At 38.3% G+C, this 20,362-nt stretch overlaps 1 protein-coding gene across 4 annotated transcripts in view; it reads left to right on the plus strand.

Moving 5' to 3' along the window:
* Window positions 1-20,362, plus strand: part of DPYS (dihydropyrimidinase) — a 105,288-nt gene that overhangs the window by 14,170 nt on the left and 70,756 nt on the right. For all 4 annotated transcript variants that reach the window (XR_011965803.1, XM_072603302.1, XM_072603301.1 and 1 more), the window contains exons 2-4: window positions 4,823-4,981; window positions 12,709-12,888; window positions 17,002-17,191. Coding sequence is in view for 3 of the 4 variants with exons in the window: in XM_072603302.1 (XP_072459403.1) it covers window positions 4,823-4,981; window positions 12,709-12,888; window positions 17,002-17,191 (529 nt within the window). In the remaining variant the exon portion in view is untranslated. The remainder of the gene's footprint in view (window positions 1-4,822; window positions 4,982-12,708; window positions 12,889-17,001; window positions 17,192-20,362) is intronic.

Genomic DNA, 20,362 nt, shown 5'->3' on the forward strand with positions numbered 1-20,362 from the left:
TGTTATTCATAGATTTGATGTCTTTATTCTATGAGATTTTGTTCTTCTGTAAAGTAGGATCTCCCGAGGTGATGGCTATATGGGTAATACTGGTTCATTGCTCCTTGCTAATTAATCCTCTCCCTCATCTTCACCCCCCTCCCCCCCACCCAAGAGACAATGATCCATACTCTTCGGTTTCTCAGAGAATCAAAGTGCAGGTGTGAACCTTCCAGTGAGAATGGTCCCTCTTACTCTTTAGTATCCTAAAGAATGGGAGTGAATCCTAAAATCACGTTTTTTCCTCTTAAATTCTAAAATCTCATCATAGCCAGAAATATTAAACATAGCATGTAACGTAAATTGGAAAACAAAATTAATAATGTTTGTATATTTGGATGGATCTCCAATCGGATTCTACCTGAGAATCATGCTTCTTTTTTATTTATCAAACCCCTCTGGACTTTACATCCCTCCCCCTTAGGCCCCTTTATGTTTTAGCTAAGCATGTATAAGCATGCTTATATTTAGCATAAGCATTTATACATATAAATCTTGCAAATTACATAAACTTTCACCTCTCTTTTATGAGTAGCTCAACCAGATCTTCATTCTGGCTATTACTACTTCTGACTAATCTTCAGGGGCTCCTTATTCCCCTTTCCCTAGTCACCTTTTTGGCTCCCTCAACACATTCTCTGAGCTATATCCCCTACTCCTCTTTTAATATTTGCTTTCTGGCAGATTGGCTTACCTGTCAGTCAGTCTCTAATCCCAAATCCTACTCCTAGCATATTTCCAACAGGAAATTTGCTTGAGACTCTTTTAGGTATGCACAATTATATCACTTGATTTATTATGTTCAAGATCCCAGGATCATAGATTTAGAGCTGAAGGAGGCTCTAGAAGCCATAAATTGTAATACTGTCATTTTACAGATAAGGATATCGATTCCCAGAGATGCTCAGTATCGATAGAATCTTAATTTATGATTTCAAATATATGTGGCTCACTGTGCCAACCCAGGATTTCTCCCTAAGGATTTTATAGCACTAGAGAGGCTTTTGGAAAAGAAAAAGGAATTGGATTAGATGGACAGACATCTTCATTGCTGATTCTGCATAATTTAACAGGAGGGAGAAAAGGCAACAAAAATAAACTTTGCCTGTTTTGCAAATGTGTCACATTAGGTTGCTGATAACTGAGTTAAACTATCAGCAATATTTTAGAAGGGTGCAAGGGTCAATGTCCCCCAGTTTATTCTAATTCAGACTGACCCAGAATAGTTCTTCCATCCAGTCAAGTGTTTCTCTACTTTTTCCTTGGTGGAAGAGAAAGACCTGAAAGAAAAGAGACAAAAGGAGGGATGTGTATATTCTTACCCTATTCTCATCTTTTCTCATACTAGTATAAAGATATCAGTATGGTACCATCTTTGGGGGTATTTCCCTGTTTATGGGGACCTTTAAAATGCAGTCCTGGAAATGGGGCTTCTGTACTTTAGTTTATAAGTCATAAATCTACAGTCTCATAACTAGACCATTAACTGCAGTGTCAACACTCTTTGAAAGTAATCTCATTAAACTGCAAAGTTAAGAGTTCTTTCTAATGGCTTGGAGAATGCAGAATAAACTGAAAGAGAAAAATTCATTCTTTTCTTCTGACTTGGTAGAATCATAGAACTTTAGTCTTAGAAGGGACTTGAATAGTCCCCTGCTCCAATCCATACCCCCCACAAAAATCTCTACTCTAATGTACCCTTAAAGTGATCATCCAGTTTTACCTTTAGTGAGGCAGGAAGTTGACTCCCTCCTGAGGCAGCCCATTCCTCTTATGGATACTTCTGTTTGTCAAGAGGTTTCTGGGGGCAGCTAGGTGGTTCAGTAGATCACTGGCCCCTGGAGTCATGAGGACTTGAGTTCAAATCTAGCCACAGACACTTGACACACTGTGTGACTTTGGGCAAGTCACCTAACCCCAATTGCCTTGCTTTCCCCCCAACAAAAAAACAAAAACAAAAACAAAAAACTCTTACATCCAAGAAAAATATCAAATGGTCACAAGTTAAAAAAAACAACCAAAATTATTTTTGGAAGAGCTTAAAAAAAAAAGAGGTTTCTCTTGATATCAAGACTAAATTCATTTGTATCTTCCACTCATTGCTCCTGATTCTTCCCTCTGGATTCAGGCAGAACTACGTTATCACATCCTTTTTCTCTATGTGGCAATCCATCAAATTCTTGAATAAAGTTATAATATTCCCCCTGAGTCTTCTTTTCTCTAGGTTAAGCACTCTCAGTTCATCAGATCAAAAGCCCCATAAGTTAGTGACAAACTGCAGATATTTAAATATTTATATACGTATATAAATATATAATATATATGTATACACACACATGCATGTGTTCATGCACACACATATAATCTAAAATGTAAACATTAGAGATAATTCTAAAGAAATGGCACAGTTGGAAACAGCTTACAAAAGTGCTCAGTGATTTAAACATTTCAAAGGTAGCCTTTTTGCTCTATTTCCTGACCAACTGAATAAATATAGACTGCACATAGGATAAAACTCTCTTTCCTTACCCTTCCCTGCTCTTCTTCAAGAATACAGCAACAGGGAGGGAAATTATTTTGCTCTCATATCCATTCAAATGCATTAAACATAATTCTTGCTTCACCTAACTTGTGCCTCTCCCAGTAACAAATTTTACGGCCTTTGCATTTGGTGTTAGGGATCTTACTTAGATATTCTTTTCCTATGTACCTCAGTTGGTACATGGGGTGGTGGTAGTAGGAGGTTTCCCTGAGCTCATTTCTATGAGTGCTTGATAATATTAATTAATTGGTGGGTATTGCCACTTTTGTTAGAGATTACAACCCTTCTATATTTTTTTCTTCTTGTTCAATTCTTGTTTTTTCTTTGCATAAATCTTCTATAGAGGATACACCAAAGACTTCCTTCTTTTAATAACTCAGGAAAACTCATGTGGCACATATTTCCTCCATACAGGATGTCCCAAAAGTCTTAGTGTAGCTAAAAGCTATTAAAGGCTGGTTGGGCTGTTTTTCTCCCTGTCTTAATCTTCTTCACCTCTTTGTTTAGCATATTAAGGACTTAGATGCTACAGTCCAAATGGGTTGGTGTCATTGTCATTAATGATGAAATCTGTTTGTTAAGGAAGAGAAGGGGACCTGTTGGAGACAATACCATTGTAAGGAGGTTGAGAGATCAAATCTCAAGATATCCAAAAGAGAAGTTCCTGAATCATTGCAAAAAGTTATAGATGGCATTATGACCTCCAAAAAAGCCAATTCAGTAGACAATATGAGATCACAGACTTTGAGGTGTAGAAGGGGCCTTAGAGGTTATTATCTAGACTGATCTAGATAATTCTGCAGATAAGGAACTTGGGCCCTATTATGTGACAGTCCTCTGGCATAAGAGATGTCCTCTTGAGAGGACAGAGGTTCTCCTTCTGACCCTTGTTTTCTAGGACAGGGCTCAGAGTACCCAAGTCTCCATCCGGGTTATGACTGTCTGAGGACCAGGTTTATGTCTGAGGAAAGGCCCCTGGGTCAGCGAGAGATGATGGAGAAGATAAGCTCCTTAATAAATTCGAGTGCCACAAATAATATATCATAACAATGGGGGCCAGTTAAACATTCAGTTTTTATGAACAAATTATGGGAGAAGAAGAGGAAGGGAAGAGGGGAGAAGGGGATCTTATATATAAGCCAGAAATATAGATATTAACAGAATAAACTTACATTGGAGATCTCAGGGTATAGGTCCAATCAAGTGGTCCATTCAGATGGGAAAACTTGATCACATGGGAGTAGCATGCTCCTGAGGGGAGATACACTCCAAAGTACCTTTTTGCAGGTAGTTAGTACAATGGATAGAGTGCTGGTCCTGGAGTCAAGAAGACTCATCTTCCTGAGTTCAAATCTGTCCTTACTAACTGTGTGACCCTGGCAAGTCACTTAACCCTGTTTACTTTAGTTCCTCATCTGTAAAATGAGCTGGAGAAGTGTAACACTGATCACAACAGCACACCTAAGGGCTGCTGCTGTGAATATATAGGGTTGAATTGCACAGTATAATAAGCATTCTGTTTATTCAGAATTGAACCTTATAACATAGAACTAAAACATAACAACGTAGAAAAAACATATCACAGTATACCCCATAACACTCAGTATGTCACACAGCACATATAATTGCATCCAGCATATACTCCACCCCTAGATCACAATAGGTTACAGTCCCCTATTCCAAGCACAGTGCTCAAGTAAAGTCCTTTATCTTGACTGGAGGCTGATTTCTAACCCCCCACACTCCACCTCCATGGGCTCTCACCTGGGTTCACATGAAGGCAGCTCTCTGCTCCTGCTCCTTGTCTCAGCCCATGATAGTTATCTGTCCAGTACTGAATGGGAACAGAAAGAAGTTAACATATTTCTTGACTGTGCACAGTACCTTTACAAAAATATGACCATGTATTGAGGAATTAAAAACCTCACAAACAAATATTGAAGACCAGAAATAGTTAACATATTCATCACAGTCCACAATGCAATAAAATATATATTCAATAAAGACCCTTTGAAGGACATTAAAAGTTAAAGATTAAATCATTTAATGCTAAAAAATCAACAACAAATAATAGAAAGAGTAGAAAAGTTCATTAAATAGAATACAACAATAAGTATACAATATTTTGTTAGTTTGAGGGAAAATTCACGGTCAGAAATTCTCAAAAATGAACATTGTTTAGGGCAATTAATAACTGAATATTCTGATCACTAATTTGATGTAAATTTCTTAATGTTTCAGGCAGCTTTGGCTGGAGGCACCACCATGATCATTGATTTCGCCATACCTCAGAAAGGATGCTCCCTCATTGAGGCCTTTGACATGTGGAGAAGCTGGGCAGATCCCAAAGTCTGCTGTGACTATGCACTTCATGTTGCTGTTACATGGTGGAGTGACCAGGTAGAGAGATAAGGACTAATCAGTCAGTAAATATTTATCAAGTATCTGTTTGGCATAATATACTGTTCCAGGCACTGTGCTAAATGTTGGAGATAAAAATATGAAAAAGAAAGACAGTTTATGCCCTGGAGGAGCTTACAATCTAATAGGGACTGGGAACGGTAATTAAATCAGCACCACTTGTAATATTGTTTACTTGTTTTTCAGTCATGCTCAACTCTCTATTCCCCTATTTGAGGTTTTCTTAGCAAAGATACTAGAGTAGTTTGCCATTTTCTTCTCCAGCTCATTTTATAGATGAGGAACTGAGGTAAATAGGATGAAATGACTTTTGCAAGATCACAGAGCTAGTAAGTGTCTGAGGCCAGGTAAGCATAGACTCCTGAGTCACTTTACTACGGACCTTTAAATTATTAAGAAGAACTACTTCTTGGGTCCAGCCATTTAATTAGGTTTGTATTCCTCTAATTTTAGCCTAGGCAGCTAGGAGATACAGTAGATAGAGTGCTGGATCTTGGAGTCAGAAAGACTCATTTTCCTAAATTCAAATCTGACCTCAGATACTTACTAGCTATGTGACCCTGGGCAAGTCATTTAATTCTCTGTCTCAGTTTACTCATCTGTAAAATGAACCAGAGAAGAAAATGGCAAACTACTCCAGTATCTTTGCCAGGAAAACCCTAAATGGGGTCACAAAGAGTCAGACATGATTGAACAACAAAGTGAAGCCTGCATCTCTCCATCTTTTCTACCAGAATAATGTAAAAAACTTTGTCAAATGTTTTGATAAAATCTAGGTAAAAACTCTTTTTCTAGAGTTCCTCTGATCTGCCAGCCCAGGAACTCCATCTATTAAAAAAATCAGGTTAGTCTGGCATGCCTTCTTTTGGATTCTGAAGCCACACCTCATTTTAATGATCACTACTTCTCCTTTTAGATCTGTTTCTGGAATTCTTTATCTCTTTCCTCTTTCTGTTCAGATGCTGCATTTTCATACGCAAATAAAAGAGTTGCTTCTGTTCCTATCCTTATCACTCTTATACAAATGATTTCCAGCTTTATGTCTCTCTACCCCTTCTAGATTTTGGATTTCCTTTCATGAGTAGATCTTCATGTGTCAATATACCTTTGAGGGCCACAGTCTAGTTGTGGGCTTAATTCCACCAAGACTCAGTGATACCACGGAGGTCACATTTGCCCCTTTGAGTATAGGTCTTCAGCTTGCTTGTCTCTGTGTAAAGACGTGGCTTTGTCTTCAAAAACAAAGGACAAATCCATGGACTTTTTTTAAAATCAGCTCTTTTCTTAGATTTGTGTCTCCTGTGAATTTCTGGTTGCTTCTACTGCTATTTTCTCCTTTCTATATTGTTTCCACTCTCTATGGTATCTAGCTGGGTAGATATACACAGGCAATTTTCTTCCACCCCCTTCCTTTGTAATTTAAGACTCGTTGAATGAAAATTGCAAGAATTCAGGAAAATGCATCATTACCAGCCTTTGTTACACATACTTCATCCTTCATCAGGAGTCCTTCATTCCTATATTTCATTTTCAAGGTTTGAGAACGATCCAAATGCCATTCACATACACTGTCTTCCTAATGAGTTATTCATTTCCCAAATCTTTGTTTTTCTTTTGGAGTCCTTGCCATTGATTAGTAGCAGTGAAGAAAAGACCCCTAAAGGCTCCTGGAATTTTTGCTTTGTTTGCTTGTTGTTGTTCAAGACTTCATAATCATTACCAGTGTCTTTAGAGACAGTGTGGAATAGATTAGTGGGTAGAGCGCTGGATTCAGACACTGGCAAGTCACTTAACTTCCCTGTTCCTCAGTTTCCTCATATGTAAAATAAGGAATTAATGGTTTCTCATATCCCTTTCAGTACTAAATATACAATATTTATATCATAATAATTTTTGTCTATGTGAACTGCTAGAAAACAGTAGTAGACATCTGGTTTGATATGCTCTTATGATCATAGGTATAGAACTGGAAGGACCTTAGAGGTCTAGTGCAGCCCCATGATTTTACAGGCAAGGAAATGGAGGCCCAGGGAGGTCAAGTCATTTACTTTAGGTCAGATAGATAGTAGGTGTTAGAGGCAGAATTTGATCCTAAGATGTTGTAGCAGTAAGCACTCCTGCATACACAGGAGGGCCCACTGTACAGGTTTCTTAGATTTGCTTTTCTAATATATATATATATATATATAATTACCAGAGAGAGAAGCACCAACATTTGGGCTTTCAAAGCCAGGGTGGCTTCTTAAAACAGCTTTCCAGAGTCTCATCTGGCACATGAACCTTCTTCCAAAAACTAAGCCCCAAAGCAAAACCACACCTCAGAGTATATACACTCTTTTCAGAGCCAGAGGGCCGGACCTCTTGTGACCAGTGCCTCACCAGCAATCAGCAAAAGGTGTGGGTCTTCATAGAAAACAAGACTCCCCCAATCAAGCCTCCCTCAATAGCCCCATTTGAGGCCTATCAATGGGCAGGGAAGATTTTTAACTCCCATTATAGTTGTCTTGTTTAAGTGGCAATGTTAGTTTCACTGTACCTTACTGCCCCCAAATCTCTGGTATCTCTGTCACCTCTTAGGGACATTTGCCATCTAGAAAGCAAACCTCTCTATTACTGTTATCTGATCAACAAATATTCACCTCACTTCACCAATGAGTGACCTAACATCACTTAATAATATTAAAAACAACAATAATAACAAGTTATGTGGAATGAACTTTACATATGCTATTTCATTTGTTCCTCACAACTCTACAGTTACTATTAACTCCATTTTACAGGTAAAGAAATGGAGGCTAGGAAAGACTAGTTGATTTGCCCAGGGTCAGACAGCTAGAAAGTGCTTGGGGCCTTTATTGGATGATCTCCTACCTAACAGTCCCTCAGATCCATATTGTCATTTCTTGAAGAAAAACTAGCTGCTTCCTCCAGAGATGGTCCAGCTCCTGTCTTTTCAGTAGGAGTCTCCTATCTGTGTCTTACTTCCAATGTTCAGTGTTTATTTAGTTCTTCCATTTATCTTGTCCCATTTTTTCTTCCTTCATACATAAGATCCCCCTGTACCTCTCCAGACACATTTTATTCTCTCCTACCTCCCCCATTTAGCCTTTTTCAGTTTATTTTTAAAGCAGTTCATTTTCATACATACCGCAGAATTCTTCACCTTCTTCTAGAAGTCTCCTTCAGCTTGAGTCTAAATCCTCCTTCTTCTCTTCAGGTCTTTACCTCTTTCCTTTATAGGTCTCAAGTATAAATCCTGATTGAGCCACTTCATGGGAAATCTAATCTCTCTGGGCCTCAGTTTCCTCATCTACAAAATGAGAGGTTAGACTACATGACCTCTAAGGTCCTTTGCATATTTAAATCCATGACTCTATATGGGAGGAGGGGAGGATGAGAAATACCTAAGAACAACTTCAATGACATCTGTTCTACACCCATAACCAATACCAGGAGAATCTCATAGCCCAGGAGGTAATCAGCAGGCAACTGTGGGTCTTTTTTCCCTCAGGGCAAAGACACCCATAATTTTTAAGTCAGGGCCCTCGGAATTCCATCAACTTGAACCTGTTTCAAGAATTTGCAAATGCCCTATAAAGGCTACCTGCCTCTTCTCTTTAAGGATCAATGATACAGTGAATTTCCATTTAGAAATGAATAAATATACTAGGTACTATGCTAAATACTAGGGAATATGTATGAAAAGCAAAGCAGACCAGGCTTTCAGTCTTAAGGAATGTAATATTAATTATGTTAATGAGAGTTAAAAATCTTCCCCACCCATTGATGGGCCTGACCATTGAGAGAAGGTTGATTAGGGGAGACCCTCACCTTTTGTCAGTTTCTAAAGAGGCACTGGTTCTCCAGGGTTCTCTGCCCTCTGGCTCTGAAAAGTGTATATATACTCTAAGGTGAGGTTTTACTTTGGGGCTTACTCATTGGAAATATTTGTTTGGCCAAAGGAGACTCTGGGCAGCCACTAAGGAACACCCAGCTTTGAAAACTCAGATGTTGGTGCTTCTCTCTCTGGTAACTATATATGTACAGTCAGACAATTGGATCTGTCTGTGGATCTGTGATGTATTGCTTCTGGTCAGACAGTTGGAAGCCCTGTCTGTTGGTCTTTATTTCTCTGTATTTTCTCTTAAGTACAGAGTGTTGACTTTTTCCCCTGAATTCAGTGAATGATATATGTGTTTGATAAAGGTGATTGTTGACCCCTCAAAAGTTGCTTTCCTTTTGGAAAAGCAGATCTAAGAACCTGTACAGCAGGCCCTCCTGTATATGCCATGGTCCTTGCTGATACATGGAGTTAACATTTCTAAGAGGGAAAAGCAGCACATATAATGGAGTAGAAGCCAAGGAAAGGTGCTTTGGTGAGGGGAGTGAAAGGGATTATAAATTGAGTCATAGAACAAATATTTGACATGTTCTTTTGAAGAATGGTAGGGCAGCTACCAGGTCTGGAGTCAGGAAGACTCATTTTCTTTAGTTCAAATCTGGCCTCTGACACTTACTAGTTGTGTTATCTTGGAAAAGTCATTTGATCCTATTTACCTCAGTTCCTCATCTATAAAATGAGCTGGAGAAGGAAATGCAAATCACTCTAGTATCTTTACTAAGAAAACTTAAGATAGGGGAATGGAGAGTTGAGCATGACTGGAAAAGAAAGAAGCAACATTACCAAAGGTGCTGATTTAACTATTGCTCCCAGAGCCAAGAAATGGAAAAATAGAGTGGGGAGGGGAGGTTTACAGGGAAAGGGATAGATTTGTAAGAGTATAGCATGAAGTGACTGGGTTGGGCAAGAAATGATGAAGACTCTCCAGTCAAGACCCAGGGCCTATCCTCTTCTACCATATACCCTCTTGGAAATTGAATAATTCATCAATTTCATTGTTTCCTATTAATAAAACTGTTCCAGTTCCAGTAGTCCTAGCCTCTCTGAGAAAAGTCCCCCTTGACTTCATCCCTACTCTTCTTCCTCAGGTGCTCTGGCTCAGCAAGCTTTTTAAAAATAGCACCCACTCAATAAATTTGAACACTACAAGAATACCAGGCAAATCAAAATAGGTTGTGCTTGAGCACAGATTATGTAAGATTCTGTCATTCTTGCTTCCTGAGGCAGAAAATCAAGCTCTTGATTAAGTGAGATCTCATATCTCCTAGTCACAGAATAGGTGGCGATTATTTCTTTTCTGTACCACATTTGGATCATTTAATATTCTGTTGATTCCAAATTCCCTACACAATTTTAGTAGAATGTGATTCTGTATTTCATGTCTTAAAAACTATTGTGTAGGCTTTTTGTTTCCTAGTAGACAGTCATTATACATTGCCTTCAAGACTTTGCTTCTCAGTAGTGGAAAGCCCTTGATTTCAATTAATTATTTATTAAAAAAAAATAAAACAAACAATAAAAGATGATCCACTACGAGGCCTCTAGTAGGTTTTCCAGTTTTAATTTTCTAAAAGCAGTTGAACAACTTGCTAGTCAAAAGCAGAAGCAGAAAATGGATTATTTTTTTGTCTTTGAAATTTTTCTCTATGCTGGCCAGGTGCCCTAATACTGATCAATTACCCTGCTACCAATCTGGATGATCAAGGATCCCTTGGCAGGTACCCCTTCCCAGAGAACTTTGCCTGAAGGCAGGATATAGACCAAGTGACCTCATACATTTCTGTCCAACTCTATTTCTTTGACTGTCTTTCACCAATGTATCATGAGCATTCGTGACACAGTACATGATATACATAATACGGGCCCTGAGGGAAAGGATCCAAGACATATCCATGTATTTTGTAAGAGGCTTAATAAATAATACATGTGAAGGAAAGGTACTCTACACATAAAAGATATTGTTGTAATAATATGAAATGAAGACATATCCACTTGACCTTATAGATTTTTAAAATTGTTATATTTTCAGCCTATAAAATATTCCCTAGTCCTCCTCTCACTGATTAGTGTTACTGCAGTTCTGAAGGCAATGAACATTTCAGATGCTTAAAAGTATGGGGCAGTATATTCAATTTTTAAAAATCTTACCCAAAATAGTCATAGTATCTGACTAAACATTTGTGATTGAATATCCTAGAGCTATAGATTAAGAGCTAGAGATCATCTGTTCCAATCCCTTCATTTTACAGATGAGAAAACTGAAACTTGGATTAAAATACCACTTAGGCAAAAAGTTTGGTGACTTGTCCAAGGTTCACACAAGAATTATATACCAGGGTTGGGAGTTGAATCCGGGGTCTCCTGATTTAAAACCAAACTTTTTTTCCCCCTAGTGTTCCAGTTTATATAAATATTCACACATTAAATAAATAACCTTTATCAAGGCTTTTAACTGACAAATTATACTGTTGATTTGGAACTCAACTGCTTACATTTATTAAAAAAAAAATACATAGATAAGAGTTTCCCAGCGGTAAAGGACAAAAACTGGCCAAAGGTCAGGGACAAAAAAAGTCTGAGTGAAAGGCTGGTAGAAATTCCAAGAGTGGAAGCCAGCAAGTCACTCAATGGAATGTAAATTTACCCAGTTGGTTTCAGTTTCAGTAGGTGTTATTATAAAACAAATCATCTTTAGGATCAAAGGGAAGACCAAAGAGAGAGAGAGAGAGAGAGAGAGAGAGAGAGAGAGAGAGAGAGAGAGAGAGAGAGAGAGAGAGAGAAAGAGAGAGAGAAGAGAAATAGAGTCCTTTATCTTAGAAATTGACACTTGGATTATACTGGATATTTGCAAGGCATATAACAATTGATAGCTAGCTACTAGAATGGCCATAGGACTGTAGCATCATTGAACTCAGGAAAGCCAGACAATGAAGCTACAATAAACACAGGACTATAACAAAGACAAGAGATTAAACTCTAGGTGCACACAGCAAAGGCACTGCAAATTGTGGTAAACAATAAATTAGGTGGGATTATGAGGGATGAATGAATGACTTGAGGAAAAAAATAGGGGACACGAGGTACCTGAAGGCATCATGGGGGCAGGGTGGGGAGTGGAGTGGAAGATGGCTTTATGAATATGTTACCTTGTGTTCAGACACTAAAGGAGGACTTGGGCCATATACAGTGTCCCAGAGGCACCTTTACATTGTCCACTCTGACACTGTCACTGTATTATTTAAGTATCACTTCATATTACCTGGCAAACTGCATAGGCTCTTTCTATCATCCTTTCAATTTAAAATTTGAATCCAAATGTTTACTTGTATCCCTATGTCCCTCCCAGAATGCAGCGTTACTTAGAAATAAGACCAAATATTTTGATGAGAAGAATTTACTAAATCTTTTAAGTTACAAGGGGACAGAGGGATAATTTTTGATCTTGGGGAGGATCTTGTTGATAATTGCATTTCCCTCATTTTCCATAAGGAGCAGCATCTTATAGTGGATAGAGAACCAGCCTTGAAACCAGGGAGACCTGAGTTCAAGTCCTACTTCTGATCCATATTAGCTGTGTGACCCTGGGCAAGTCACTTAGCATCTTAATGCTCTAGGCAACTCTCTAAGACTCTAAATTGCAAAGAAAGTGCCACCTTGAATTGGTAGAGAGAATTTTCTCTTTTGAGGTTTCCCTCTATAATGAAATCACAGTTCCAGCTCTTACTCTCCTTGTTTTGGATATCCTATTTTAGAGAGTGATGGGTATTATTTGGGTTCAAGAACAGTTCTATTTGTTCCCTTTCAGGTCAAAGAAGAAATGAAAACTCTAACACAAAATAAGGGTGTTAACTCTTTCAAGATGTTTATGGCTTATAAAGACCTGTACATGGTTAGAGACCCAGAGCTATATGCAGCTTTTTCTCAGTGCAAGGAAATTGGGGCAGTTGCTCAAGTCCATGCTGAGAACGGAGACTTGATTGCTGAGGTGAGTGTGTGCATTTCCAATCTTCAGACATGAAAGAGCCTACAGCTGCAAGCGAAGACAAGTGGCCTACTCGGTGCCCAAACAGAAAGCTTAAATTAGTACACTCATTTAACGCTTCAGGTAAGAAGGAAATCCAGAAAACAATTCTCTGTGCCTTAACTGGAAATGTGATTTTTGGGCATTGGTCCCCTTTTCCTTCTGTTTATTTAGAGCATCTTGGAGTCAAAATAAATACTTCCCTTTTTAAGGTAAACCATTATTACATCCCAGGCCTTTCTTATTGTAAAAATATTAATAATTCTCTGCATTTCTTAGCACTTTTCTTTTGAGTCATTCAGAATGCTGGTGCAGAATCCCAGCATCTGGGAAGACAGCCATGCAATCTGAGAGCCAGAGCATGGGTTGATTGAGGCAAGGGACTTGAATAGATTTTTCGACAAACACTTGCTCTTGGTCAGAAACTGAATCATAAAATGTACTCTGGGGACTGGGAGAACTCTATTTCTCATATTATTTACCATGCTATATTATCTTAAGGGTGCATGGTGTTGAAAACTTTTAGGATCCTCAACTTAGCCTTACAGCAGATGTTCTTAACCTTGGGTCTATGAACTTTTTTTTTTTTTTTTTAACATTTTGATAAGTGTTTCGATATAACAGATTTCCTTTGTAACCCTATGTATTTTATTTTACGCATTTAAAAATAGTATTTTGAGAAGGGACCCGTAAACTTCAGCAGGCTGCCAAAGGTACCCATGACACAAACAAGGTTAAGAATCCCTGTCTTAGAGAAAAGAGGGCTAGGCTTATTGTTAGGAGAGACTTGGATTCCAGAGCTGCTTCTGACAGCTGACTGACTCTGGGCAAGCAGCTTGGTGAAGCAAGGTTCCTAAACACTACTTACCTCACAGAGTAGTGGATCACATGACTAGATGTGCATTTTTTTTTAAATTTGTAATTGTTTTTAAATTTTAAATTTAAATACATAACAAAAGAAGAAAAAAGAAACAAAAGATTTTTACCTTTTAAGGAATACCTATAATAGAATCCACAGATAAGAAGACAGAAGTCCAGAAGGTTAAAAACCCTAATAATTAACACCAGAGAACTTTAAGACAAAGAGGTCTCATTTAGATCTATACTGTTAATGGACTCCATGCACCTAACATAGTACAGATAGTCTTGCAGGCCTGTCATCTCAAGACCAATCTATTGGGACCCCATGATACTAACTATGCCCAAATGCACCTGTACCCACCAAAGAAAGAAAACATTACTTTTATCTAAACACATGAAAGAAAAATGAAAAGAATAGACTGGAGGAGGGAAAGGGAGAAAGATGTAGACAGGGTAAACGATGAATGCAGCCCTGTGAGTAAGAAGCTGAAGACAAAAAGTATTAAGTATGAAGGAAAAGGGATTAGAAACTCAGTTGGGAACTGTTCTCTCTTTCCCCAAAATGTATTCAAGGCAGGAACATGGACCTATTCAATTCCAGAAACCCTGAAGTGAGGAGAGAGATGGGGCCCAGTAATCCAGCCTCAGTCAGCCGTGCAGCAGTGGAAGGGAGAGCAACCAAAGATTGAGGAAGATTCTGGAATCTGGGAATACCAGAGAATGACTGAAACACCAAAATATTGAGAAAGAAATCCTGAATAAAAGCCTACTGAGTAAACAAATAAAAATGCAGATAGGATATTAGAAACAGAAGGAAGAACTAATAAAGCTTCAAAGAGAAACCTAAGATCTTTTAATATAGAATGGAGGAAAATGAACCACAATAAACCCCAAGGAAAATAATAAACCTGGAGACTACTAAGAGATCTTGGAACTACACTAAGCTACTCCAGAATATTTTTTTTTTAAAAAAGCAAACATCTTAAAACTGTGAAGTTAGGAATGATTTTAGGTCTGAAATATGAGCTCTCCACATAGATTTAAAAAAAACCCATGAACAATACGATAGGAAAAATTAGATACATAATGGAGGCTCTCTCCAAAGAATTGGAAGCCCTGAGAGAGAGGGCTGAGGGGAAAAACAGATTTGAAATACAAAAATACTGAAGAGGAAAAAATATTGATAAAAATGAAGCAAAAGGCAATAGCTTTAATTATACATACATACGTACATACATCATATGTATACATATATATATAATATGCATTTTACAGTGTGCAAGTCAAAACAGACCCCGAAGAAAAGATTCACAGAGACAACTTAAGAATTATAGAGCTCCCAGAAGAAAGTGACCAAGCAAAAACAAAACCAAAATCAAACACTAGATTGCAGGAAATAATACAAGAGCTTCTGAACAGAGAAAACGTTGTATTGATTGAGACAAACCACAGCTCACTGTCAGGAAAAGCAACACCAATAAATATTTCAAATGTTTCATGTCATTTTTGACAAGTTTCAAATTTCAAGACATCTAGTGGTTAAATACAGCAATTTCAGTTATAAACTTAAAAATCTGCAAGTATCCAGGAAAAAGACTTTTAAATATGAGGAAAAGGTTTTCCAAAGTACTAAGTAAATTTACTTGCCATGGAGAAAAAGCCCATGTATCAGAGTCAAGACTTCTTAAGTCTGAAGCCAGTTCTCTATCCACTATGTAATATACATATAATATATATATGTATATGTATATATATGCATATATTTGTGTATATATATATATATATATATATATATATATATGCTTTATAATTAAGCAGCACCCAATACATGTTGAGTAAGTAAGTTTTTAAGTAAGTAAGTTCTACCAACGCATATTATCATCAAATCTGTCACTAGTTGTCTTCAAGAGCTTCCTGGGGTATTTTGTGGTTAATTGTGACCCAAGGTCACATAGCCAATATGTATTTGAGTTGTTAAGGAGGGTCTAGTGCAAGTCAGTACCCTCCCATTTCAGGTGCAATGTTGGGAGGAAATGAGGCGTGGGTAGATTATCCAATAATTAACAAAAGGAGCTTTACTTAGCCATAGCATGTAAAGAATTATCAACAAGGCACTTAACTTTGGTAAACAACTTTGTCTCCATGTGGAAATGAAGCTGGTCATCAGGGGAGGCAGGTTGTGATGATTCTTACAACATCTGCCAAGTCTGAAGGTCCCTGGCCGTGCATTAATGGACCTTTACGTTCTCAGGTGATTTGGGAATCACATCAATGTGGTTGTGTTCAGTCATTTTCAGTCATTCCCTACTGTTCTCACTTGGAGTTTTCTTGGTAAAGATACTGGAGTGGTTTTCCATTTCCTTCTCCAGCTCATTTTACAAATCAGGAAACTGAGGCAAACAGAGTTAAGTGACTTGCCCAGCTAGTAAGTGAAGCTAGATTTGAACTTGAGAAGATGAATCTTCCCTACTCTACACCAGGCATTTTATTCACTGTGTTACCTAGTTGTCCATATGGTTAAAAGCTACTAGGAAGATATATCAAGGCACAAGAAGCTTTGTTGCCTTTAGGGAAAAATTAGCCTAACCCATATGACAGGGAGGAACCCTGGTAGTTAGGAGGATTACAAGGTGGGACTTGGAGTCAGATATTCCTAACTCTAAGGCCAGTTCTTCATTCATTAAAAAGCTACCTTTTATGTGTTATATAATTTGGGTTAAAAACTGTGCTAAAATTTCAAGCAGGACACATCCTAGAGTCAGTCCAGTGACATTTTTCTCTTAGGCCTTATGTTGGATGTCTAGGCTTTGACTTGTAGAAACTTCTTAATACACTGATCATGAGACTCTTAAAAGAGGAATGAATATTAGAGGTAGGGATAGTGCTAGTATTATTCATTTTGAATCTATCATGATGCTGAATATTTTATCCTTATTAAAATTTTTATTACTAATTTTGACTAGTTTTCTATGAAGAACCTAATTAATATTAATTCTCATTAGAATTTTTTTTAGTTGATCAAGCCAAGTGTTTTAACTATAAATTAATGTAAAGACATTTCTTCTCTCTCTCTCTCTTTCTCTCTCTCTTTCTCTCTCTCTCTCTCTCTCTCCCCCGTAATAGAAACAATCGATTTTACTCAATTCATTTAAAGCTTTGATATCTTGAGTACATTTGGTTTTACATGTGTGTACATTCTTATTGATCAATTTTCAGGGGGCAAAGAAGATGTTGGCCCTGGGGATAACAGGTCCTGAGGGCCATGAGCTGAGTCGTCCAGAAGCCGTAGAGGCAGAAGCCACTCTCAGAGCCATCACCATAGCTAATGCCGTGAACTGCCCACTCTATGTTGTCCATGTGATGAGCAAGTCCTCAGCTAAGGTGATTGCTGATGCAAGGAGAGAAGGTACCATTCTTATTTCAAATTCAAATTTCAATTCAAATTGAATTTCAGATTCAGTCCACAGGTTTTAAAGTTGATTTCTAAATACCACTTTAAAACCTGGGAAACATTTGACATTCATCATCTCATTTGGTCTATACTAAGCATACCAGGTTTATTCCTATTTTAGAAATCAGGAAACTGAGGCTAAAAGAGATTAAATAATCTTCCAAAGGTCATACTGATGAGAGCTGGAGAGACTGGGGTACAGGAACTTCAAGGCTAGAATTCCCTGTCTGGGCTGTCTGGAGAAGAATTCACAGAATCAAGTATTGTTGATGTCAAGGTGGTAAAGATTTATTACACTTTTCAGCAGACAAGAATTCTTAGGGAACCTGTAACCTTAGAGGGGTACAGGTAAAGTTTATATAGGACATTCTATAGTAAAACATGTGCCAAATATGCTAATTAGGTGATTCAGGACAGAATTAGGGAGTGGTTAAGGAGTGGTTAGTTCTTAAAGGAAGATGAACTTTGGGTGTATACTGTGCAGGTATTTTACCCAGAGTTCATCAGGAAAATAGCCCAGAGCAGGCTACATGGAGGTGAGGTTTTAGGCCTGAAATGTCACTAAGTAAACTAGTAGTCAGGACTGACTAAGGAATAGCAGGCTACTCTCATCTGTGTCTTGTTAGACAAGAGAAATGTAAGGAAGCGTATGTATGTCTAAGTCTAGGATACATATGACTGGTCAATGAGTAGTAAATGTTGTTATGACCCAGTACACAGCTGGTTCAAACTAATAAACTCTACAGGTACAGCTGGCTACTGTATCAGGAAAAGAGACAAAAGTTTTGCTGGGGCAGGCTGTGTCCTTGGGCTGGGGAGAAACTGCCTAGGATAGTGTTTTGATGCTCTGGAGAAATGTGATTTTTAAAGAGAAATGTGATTTTAGAATTGGGGCCCAAGCACCCCATTAATATTACTAGCAATCAATCAACAAACATTTTTTGAAGCACAGTCCTAAGCCCTGGGGATACAAGGAAAAATTGAAAAGAGCTCCTGCCTTCAGGGAACTTATATTCTAATGGGGGAGACCACACACATAATTAGGTATGTACAGTACCCCTACATAGTAGGGGGAAGGTAACATTATAGGGGTGGGCTCTATCAGCTGGGGGGTAGGCAAGAAAGAGCTCTTGTAGAGGGTGGCACTTGAGGTGAGTCCTGACAGAAGTCAAGGGTTCCAAGAGGTAGAGATGAGAAAGGGAGGACATTCTAGGTGTGGGAGTATAGTGGCTAGTGCAAAGGCACAGAGAATGGAGAAGGAGGGCTGTATGTGAGAAACAGCAAGGCCTGTATCTGGAGTGTAGAATGTATGGAAAGGGAGTAATATGCAGGCACATTACACAGATAAATTTGGACCAGGTTGGGAAGAACTTTTAAGGCCAAACAGAAGAGTTTTTATTTGATCCTAGATACAATAGAAATCCCTGAAGTTTACTGAGTAGGGGAAGATTTGGACAGACCTGTGCCTTAGGAAAATCACTTTGGCAACTCTATAGATTAACGTGGAGAAGCAATCTGAGGCAAGGAGACCAATTAGTTAGAAAGGTATGGCAATAATCTAGGTAAGAGGGATGAGGGCCTGGACTAGGGTGATGTATCATGAAGGGAGGAAAGGTGACCAGTGTGGGCATTGTGGAGGTAGAAATGATCAAGGGATGTAGGGTGAGTGAGGGCTTGAGAATGACATAAATTTATCAGCAAAAGTAGTTCCTTCAGTGCAATGGATTGTAGTCCCCACTGGGATCCATGTTGACCCAGATTTTTTGAGTATGCCTGTAGCTTTAAGAGCTTGTCCTTTATAGCCTCTCAATACCTAGCACAGACTTACCTCTTGAACACTTCACTGTCCAGCCAAATTGGCTTTCTTTTTCTTCCTTATGTATGTGACACTGTGCCTTCTTTCCAACAACATTGTCAACAAGCTTTTATGAAGTGTTTTCTATGGGCCAGACATTCTGCTAGATGCTGAGGCTATAAAGGCAAAGAACAAAATAATCCCTTATCATGATGAATTCCCATTCTCCCGTGCTTCTGAGCTGGTGATCCCTTATGCATAATAACAACAACGACTGCAATTTAACATTTGCCCAGCCTTTTACATATGTTGTGTCATTTAATTCTGAAAATAGCCCTGTCAGGGTAGGTGCTATTATTATCCTCATTTTACATATAATGAAACTGAGAGGCTAAGGTAATATATATATATGTATATGTATATGTGCGCCCAGGGACATACAGCTAGTAAGCGACTGAGGCAGGATCTAAAGTCTCAGGACACCCTGCTTCCAAGCCAATGCTCTTGATTTCTGCTAGAGTTTGTGTCCTGCAGCTGTAGCCTTTGAGAAAATGGAGTCACACCCACCCTGTTCCTCTTGTCCCCCTCCATGCCATTGCCAAACCTAAGGGGGGCAGATATGGTAATAATGATGGTCAAAATTAGCATCTTTGGATTTCCAAAGACACAGCACTCATCTCCTAACAGAGAGGTGATAGAATTGGAGTGCTGAATGAGACATACAACTTTTGGACATGACCAAAGAGGAAATTTGGTTTGTTTGACTATGTCCATGTGTGTTTCTTTTCTTTTTCCTCAGTGAGGGAAGGTGAAGAAAATCAATTTTTATTAAGTAAAAAATAAAAAATAAAAATTTATAATATTAGCTTTGATTTGATCAAAAGGGGACAAGAGGAAACCTCAAACAAAGGGACTTTTTATTCCTTGTTTCATCCTGCCAGTGTCGTATTTTAAGAGTATGCGCCCCGCGCTATCCACAGGAGAGAACAATGCCTCTCTAAAAACAATCCTTGTGGTTACCATGTTCCCATCAGCAGTATTTGGCATTTTTGGATTTTTAATGCATTAAGGAAACTCCCTTTTTTCAGGGCCTAGTTTTTAAAATTGTAAGGTTGAATTTTTCCACCAGATGGCTCTGTTGCCAGCATTATGGAATTAGTCGTTGTATAATTACTTAACTTTGCAAGTCATGTACCATATACCACCCTCTGTCAGGTCCACAATGTCAGAATATCATTTAAGAAACAGTAAAATCAGCAAAAATGTCCAGGCTTAACCCACCAGCAAGCTGAGGTTTTGACAATGCTGTCAGGAAGTGGTTTCTTGATTTT

The sequence above is a fragment of the Notamacropus eugenii genome, chromosome 4 (assembly GCF_028372415.1).
Source record: "Notamacropus eugenii isolate mMacEug1 chromosome 4, mMacEug1.pri_v2, whole genome shotgun sequence".
Classification (NCBI taxonomy): domain Eukaryota; kingdom Metazoa; phylum Chordata; class Mammalia; order Diprotodontia; family Macropodidae; genus Notamacropus; species Notamacropus eugenii.